Source organism: Telmatherina bonti, assembly GCF_933228915.1.
Source record: "Telmatherina bonti genome assembly, chromosome: 17".
NCBI classification, from domain to species: domain Eukaryota; kingdom Metazoa; phylum Chordata; class Actinopteri; order Atheriniformes; family Telmatherinidae; genus Telmatherina; species Telmatherina bonti.
Window position 1 is genome coordinate 19,823,230 of NC_136615.1, and position 7,968 is coordinate 19,831,197.

Consider the following 7,968-nt stretch of genomic DNA (forward strand, 5'->3'; position numbering starts at 1 on the left):
ACAGACCCACGCATGAGCACAAGCTGACTAAATCTAATTGGTATGTGCAGATCAGGAAGGGGGTCTGCTTGTTCACTGTCAAATACTTTAAACACACCTCTTTAATAACTGATTAGATGGAACTGCCTCTTACTGTTTTACGACTAAAACGAATAACAAATTGCTACATTGTTAAATTTGATGGTAAAATGTGCACTCGCGATACGATGAAGCCAAAACTCAAACGGACCAAAGCTCAAATGGACTATGAATGGCAAAACTCCTTATCTGATAAAAATAAGCATTCACGAGAACTTCACAATTAGTGAGAAAAACACACTACTTTCCTGAACAAATCTCATTCCTCTTCCACAACAGTTTGGAAAAACAAATCACCAACAACTAAATAGATGCAGGCTGACATTGATACCATCAGTAAACAGAAAGCATTTTAATGGCAAACAGAGCAACAAAAAGATTCCTGACTCCAAATTTTTATATCTGGGGACTACGCTGGCATGCTGGGGTTTGTTCTTGTTGCATTTTCTATCAGCAGAGGCCAAACAGGTTTCTATACTTGTTAGGTTAAAGCTGAAAGGATTATTTATTTGATTGCTCAAATACCGTAGTTTAACACTGGAACTGGCTGGGGGCAACTTTATTTTTTTTAAGACTGACAAATTTCCAAACAAATATGGAAGACATTCTTTGGTTGGAGCTCTTTTTATGAGACTATTTCTGACAGTTACAAAACAAAACAACAAAAAAACTATTTAAGAAAAGAATTTTTTCAACTTTTTCTTAAAGGCAATAGGATCAAGTTATTATAAGGGAAAGAATAATGTGTCATCCTGCGTCATCCTTCTGCAAACATATATATCCCCATGTGTCCCGCATCTCTGCACACAGTCTGATGAATTATGAGGGAAGTAATTGTATGTCAACAGAGGCAGAGTACAGACAAGGACTTAATTATCACATGAAAAGCTGCAAATCGTCAGGGACACTGTCAGCAGGCCAAAACACATTTCCATTGAACCAAGCTTGTCCATCACTTCCAGATGGGACAGAACAGGATAAGAATGTAGGACATCCAGGAAACCACTACTTGCAATCAATGGGCCTTTACTTCAAGACCTTCATATGGCTGGTATAAACCATGTCTCAATGTGCTGCAGCTGGCACAGATGGTTACTGACCACCAATAAGGCTTTTTTCTTTTTAAACACCAAAACCCAAACATGGACATTTAATTAGGCTCCTTCTTTGTAGATTCAGGCATTTGAACCGCGACAATCCTGAAAGCATTTGTTGTTCGTCTGCCATGAGACTGCCTCTGGCTGATCACAGATCATCATCCTCACATGCAAAAAGCAGAGCAGGTACACCTTGCTATCATTATCTATTGGCAGGGTGTACCCAGAGCAGTGAAGTTTAAAATTAGCAGAAACATTTGTGCTCTTCTGTTGCCATAACGATAAAAACACACACTCATTATCCTCTAACTTAAAACTTAAACTTAAAAACTTTAAAATTTAAAGGCACCTGTGACAGTTTGTGTCTATTTTGATGTCATGTTTGATCATGGGGTGTAGAAAGCATTTATAATTCAGTTCATTAGAACACCACCACCCACTATAAGTTCCTGCAACCATGAATAATAAACACCTTTTGGACAATGGTTTTAAAATGGATAAACTTGATGAAAGTAGATCTGATGGCAGAACAGTTTGATAGCATTAGATTCAACATGTGTTTTGAATAATATACCCAATAATTTTAAGTACCTGTGACAGCTTTAAAGATTTATTCAAAATCATTACTGCATAAGTGTAATTTTTATAGTCTTGGCCATTGTGGACCATTATTTCACTTTCTCTAATGTACTGCACATAATTGCTCAAACCTGTAAACAATGCAACTGTAGTCCAAAATCAAATCCTGCCAAGGTATTATGTAAATTTTTCTTTTTTTTTTTTTTAAATTCATCACTAGGGATCACTTAGTCGTATTACTATATTTCTGTTTAGGCTGACATAGGGTAAACAGGCTAAACACTTACTGGCCAGTATAGCTACAAAACCAGTAACCATCTAATACCCTAAATTCCACAAAATCTTTCAGTGTTTAATATCGGAAGAATATGAAATTAATGCAAAAAAGTTATATATCTATAAGGGTCTTTTTTTATTGCAATACCTCAGAATATACATTTTACATCAATGTTTTCTCATTATTAAAAAATCTTTAAAGGGATGTTTGTATATTGCAACAGTTACTTTTATTCAGGTAAAACCAAATGGAAGATAAATGCCAATGCAAACTATACTTGTCTAATCATTTTCCTCAGTTTACCTGCTATGTGCACATTTATCAGAATGTTAATACTGGACAGTGACTGAATACTCTTAGTCAAATCTGGTCTGACACACATTTGGGTAAACAATCACACGTTTTCACACGGTTTTATTGTTTGTTTGTTTGTTTTTTTGTATTATTAAGTTTGCCAGTCTGTTTGGAAAAGAAAAAATATTCATGAACCCCAGATGGGTTATTCTAGAGATTTTAGTTACTTAACACAACAAAACTGCTGTTGTTGTGATTCACAATTATTGATTGAAGAATTGGTTTGTATGAGGTGTTGTTGAAAGATCAACTGAAATACTGGATAAAAATCACAAAAGTAAAACAAAACGAGTAACCATACCTTGGTGTTAGCCATATCCACAATGTACTGGTCTCCCTTTATACACTCCATGACGTTGAAGCCATCCCGGTCTAACACTTTGGCCTGTGCATTGCCAGAAACCACTAGGATGGCATCACCAGTGGAGCTGTACTGCAGAGACTTGATCTGATGACTGACAAACACACACATTACACAAAGCAGGTACCTGACCTGCTGTTTCTATGATGATGCCATGTTGTGTCTTGCTTGTAAGTCATCTGCTAGCCATCACTGGAGAAGACTTTTGACCTAAAGCACTGTTATATAAGATTTTTTTTTGTCTTTGAAATTATTCAGGCATAAACACAAACATCAGATGTATGTTGCTGTAGGAACAGCCCAGCATCTGGTGTAAACTTGATGATAGGTATCTTTGAAGGGTGACAAGCAACAAACAAATGAAAAAGAGAACATGATAGTCTTTTACAGCTGTGAGAGAATTATAGTTGCTGCTGTGACAGTGTCCAGGCAAAAACAATAAATCTTCATTAGGATAACAAAGGTTGATCCTAATAACAAGGGTAACTTTATGACTATTCAATGTTCAATCATGAATCTTTACGTTTGGAAATTCAGTTGAGAAAACCTTTTTTATTATTTCATTCTGTAGGGGAAAAGGCAAATGTGTATCCTAGTACAAGTGCTCATTATTCAAATCAATACTGAGAGAATTAACGAAGCAGCAGCAGATGAGAAAAAAGTCTCAATTGATCAAAACAAAGTAAGGCCAAAGTCAAGGCTGTTGGTATATTTACACTCACGGAATTGTACCAAAGCCTCCTTCCCCTCATTGTTTTGTTAACTAAGCTCACAAGTTACCTTTTTGGGTCAGGAAAGAGGAAAAATGGGCATCAACAGCTCAGCTTTCTGAATGAAGCCCAGCTTGTTAGTAAACCAAACAGGCTACTGAATCACAGTGCAATCACATTAAATGTAGCGTACATTTTTTGTTAATAAGGGGAAGCCTGATCCAGCTCAGCCCACTGGTTCCCAAAACCAAAGAAGAATTTGATCTTTGATGATGGCTTGAGTTAAACACAAAGTAAACACATATGCACATACACAAATACCCACATAACTTCACCATCTGCTTCTGAAAGCCTCATTTTGCATGAAAAGAGAGGATGTCACTGAGTAAGCATTAGGGTCGATGAAGCTCAACAAACGAGTGTGTGTTTGTGCATGTGCGTACACTTTGGCACACATAATGAAGTCAGTATATTCTATACTTGCATGAAACCGATTAAACGCGTGTTAAGCAACTGTGTTGATGTTCCACATACCACTCACAAGGCTGCAGGGTTCTGAAGGCCTGCAGAGACTGGTCCATCCCCGCAAAATCCCAGAATCGCACATCGTAATCATATCCACCAGTAACCAGACGGGCTCCGGAGGGGTCTAAACCGAGAGCTGATACCTGAAGAGATAATGAGATTCTATAAAGCTAATATCCAATTGAAGAGCTTGCACAGTTTGGAGTGTAGTAAGTCACAGCCTAAAATAGTTTAAACATAATCATTATTCTTCAAAAAGCAGGAAAAATAAGCAGTGAAATGTTCAACTTCTGCTTTTGTAATCTGATCCAGCTGTACAGAACTGAACTGCTGTAATACCGCAATCAGCACCAGAACTGTATACCAGGCTTACAGCAGAACTGACTTATTTTTTTCACTGTTAAAACACATTAGAATTTCAGCCTTTCAAATCAAGGAAAACGCACCAGATGTGGCACATTTTCAAATTCAGAAGTTTTAGTCTTTAATTACAATGTAGGACCATTTGCTTCAGCTACAGATTCTTATGCTGGGTATACTGAAGAAAAAGAAGAACAAGAAAAAGAAGAGGAATTAGATTAAAATCTGTAAATTCTATATTCATAGATACTGTAACAACTATAGGTTTTTTAAGAGAAGACCTTACTGTTTTGGTGCCATGCTGCAGCGTGATTTCATGAGTGTCTGGAATCTTTTTAACTGGATTCTTGATTGGAAAAATAAATATAAAAGAAAAGAGATAGAAGCATATCAGAAATAATTAGTTACATGGACATAGTGCTGAAAAACATTTTGTGAATTAAATTGAATTGTGAATCTAATTTAAATAACTAAAAGTGCTCAGTCACATATGTCAAATGTCAGGATCTGAAATTGTTTGTTCCAACATGACATGTTTGCTTTGTGAAAATGTGTAAATAGTGTACTAATAGATAATATTATGTTGCAAGTGTCACTAGTATTATGTTATAATAAAGAAACAGAGTTTTAACTACTGATTTTCTTTTCTTGTGCTGCCACCCTGTGGTGGGATATCTAACTACAACACAGAACCCATCGGTGCTTTTCCAGGTCATTTCATTTTAGGAAAAGATGATGTGCAAACTATGTCACTGTGAGAGAGCGAAGGCTAACACAAGTAGCTAACTAGAGAATATTAAATATACTCGGTATAATGACAGATTTAGTCATTATATTCAATCTGAACATCTAAGATAAGACGAGACTTGGACAAGAGCCCAAATCTTACAAATGGCAAATAAATATCACAGATATTCAAATAAAATAAGGAAAGAAAGCACCGTACTACACAAGTGTAACCAGTTGTTCGAACATACATCATCGTCATCATCATCATCTTGGGTCTTTTCGTCATCGTCATCATCATCTTCATCGTCGTCGTCTTCATCATCCTCATCATTACTTTGTGCCATCCTGCTCATGTAGCCTGGTGGAAGAGGTGGCCCCACCAGCTCATCGTCATCTTCCTGAGCAGCATTTTGAGGAGGTACAGGAGGTCCGATAAGTTCTGAGTCTGACTTAGAGCCTGAGTCACTATCTTCACTGCTGCTATCATTTTGTGCTCTGAATAAAAAAAGAAAAGGAAAGAAAAAGAAAATTGAGAAAGCAAAACATTATTACACCTGAACAGCCAAATGGCCATTTTAGTCATTTTAGAAATCATGCCAAAAGCAAAATCTCATCCCACCTAGAAGAAGAAGCAGCTGCAGATTTTTTTCTCTGAACTGATGGTTTGACTGATTTGGAGGTCTCTCCTTCCTCTTCCATCTGAGTCACCTTCTGTCTTTCTTCTGAGAAAACAATGGTTACAATAAAGAAGCGGTCAAATGAAAACATTGCTAATGGAAAATAAGGTTCAGACCATGCTTGAACTTGATATGTTATGGACAATGTGTGAAACCTATTCTTTACTTGCCCTTGGACATATCTACTAAATAGCACTAGATGGTACATCTGTCTGAGATTTGTATATCACTCCTGGAAATACTCCAAAATGAACATTGATTAATGGCACACAAGACATGTCATGATAATAAGCTCCACATATCTTAGTGCTTCAGGGAATATTGATGATAATGATATAGGGATAAATGTAACACTGTGCTCAAGCCGTTGCGAAAGTGATGACAAACTTACCCAATACACGCTGATTCCTTTCAATAGCCGTTCGCCGTGTCTGCTCAAAAATGGCGTTAAAGTCAAATGTACGGGCTTTCTTACCTAGAGTACAAAATTATTCTTAATTAATCATGAATCTCAAAGCTGAAACTGTGTCCATGCAGGACTTTACATACCAAACCCAGAGAATCCCATAATAGAGCCAATCTCTCCATCACCTTCCATATTGTCCACTGCTGAAAAAGCGATATTTCAGTTTTGATTATGATCAGGCTTACCTCATACAACATCATAAGAGGAATTACAATTTCCTGTCACATTGATGCCTAACATAAAGGCTGTTATTGCTGTATTTATTGCACTGTTTTCTTTGGACAGCTCATATTTCTAATAGTTGGACACACTTCACTGATTATCTTTATTTTATGTAAATGTATTTATTTTTTTATTTATTATTATATCCTATACAGAATACAGAGCTGTAAAAAGAATAATTATTTAAACAGATTAATAATGATACAATCACATCACACAGATGCATGTGGGCATAAAGGATAAGAAACACGTATACAATACTGCATTTAACTGTGATCATTTAACAAACATTTAGTTAATTTCATTTTCCACTAAACCCAGGCTGAGTTTAGAAAGTTATGGTTAAACTTATGGTGATTGTTATTTAACATGTTGTGTATAAAAACGTGAAAAGGTTTGGATGTCACAAACGTGTAAACACAACCATGAATTTTTACACATTAATCAACTAAGAGGAAAACTAAAGAATTATCTATTTACATTTAATTGGATATTGAAGTCTATCGTAAAAAATGAACATAACAAAAAAGGACAAAAAAACAACACATATATTAAAAGAAGAAAGCAAAGCTAACACAACCAGGCTAGCATAAGCCATAGCTTTTTTTTTTCTAAAAAAAAAAATAAAAAAATGTCCATATTAATTTAACTAGCATTTTCTGGAAAAATGTCCATAACAGTGAAAGATAAGCAAAAATTTAAAATATATATTTAAAAAGCCTTTATCATTGTTACAATACAGAGCAAACAGACGTACAAAAACAAAAAAGTTTCTACCTTCATCCCTGTTTCTAGCGTCCATGTTTTCAAATACGAACGTCGCTTACCTCTGACCTCCGGAAGTGTCTCTTCTTCTTCTTCTTCGCCTTCTATTGCAGATGTTTCAGCAGAAGAAGCGGTGGAGCCACCTTGGAAGCATTAAAATCAACTAGTCTAGACTAAAACCAGTCCTGAGGAGCGAAATTTCCTTCAAATTAATCCACGGATTTTATCCAACCAAGCACTACATTCAGATATTTCAAACTAAGATTGACGTTTCTTGTTCTTTTGTAAACTTCACCCAGAGACTTCTACTCACCTTTTTGAAAATGTATATGCTGACAGAATTTTTGGAAGGACATTGTTGCACTGATCGCCAATAACATCAAACCAGGTTTCTTTGTATCACGGATGTATCATTTTAAGACTAAAGATCCCCCTGCAATGTTTTTGTCAACCTGATCCTGTTTCTCGCAAAGTTACACATTCACAAAAGTAAAGTAATACACAGAAAACTAGTTTTTAATCTCTTTATCTTGATGGAATCTGACTGAAACAACAACAAAAAAAAAAGGATATTTGCAAAAAACGCGATTTAATTCTGTAACTCGCATTTACCCTTTTTATTTTTTTTAGCTATTTTCTCTTTCCATTAATGTCCTATGACCCTTTACGTACAATTGTCTTTTGTTGTTTTTTTTTTTAAGACTGTTATAAATTCTGTAAAAGAATCTAAGTTATAAATAAAACAAAAATAACCCAGTGTCTTTTATA

The 7,968-nt window shown here is 35.6% G+C and overlaps 1 protein-coding gene across 1 annotated transcript in view; it reads right to left on the bottom strand.

The window, feature by feature from the left end:
* Window positions 1-7,237, bottom strand: part of wdr70 (WD repeat domain 70) — a gene marked incomplete at its 5' end in the record, with an annotated part of 39,723 nt that extends 32,486 nt beyond the window's left edge. The window contains 8 exons of the mRNA XM_079256293.1: window positions 2,687-2,840; window positions 3,991-4,124; window positions 4,628-4,687; window positions 5,319-5,565; window positions 5,690-5,792; window positions 6,139-6,222; window positions 6,297-6,356; window positions 7,213-7,237. Coding sequence (XP_079112419.1) covers window positions 2,687-2,840; window positions 3,991-4,124; window positions 4,628-4,687; window positions 5,319-5,565; window positions 5,690-5,792; window positions 6,139-6,222; window positions 6,297-6,356; window positions 7,213-7,237 — 867 coding nt within the window. The remainder of the gene's footprint in view (window positions 1-2,686; window positions 2,841-3,990; window positions 4,125-4,627; window positions 4,688-5,318; window positions 5,566-5,689; window positions 5,793-6,138; window positions 6,223-6,296; window positions 6,357-7,212) is intronic.
* Window positions 7,238-7,968: the final 731 nt, after the last annotated feature.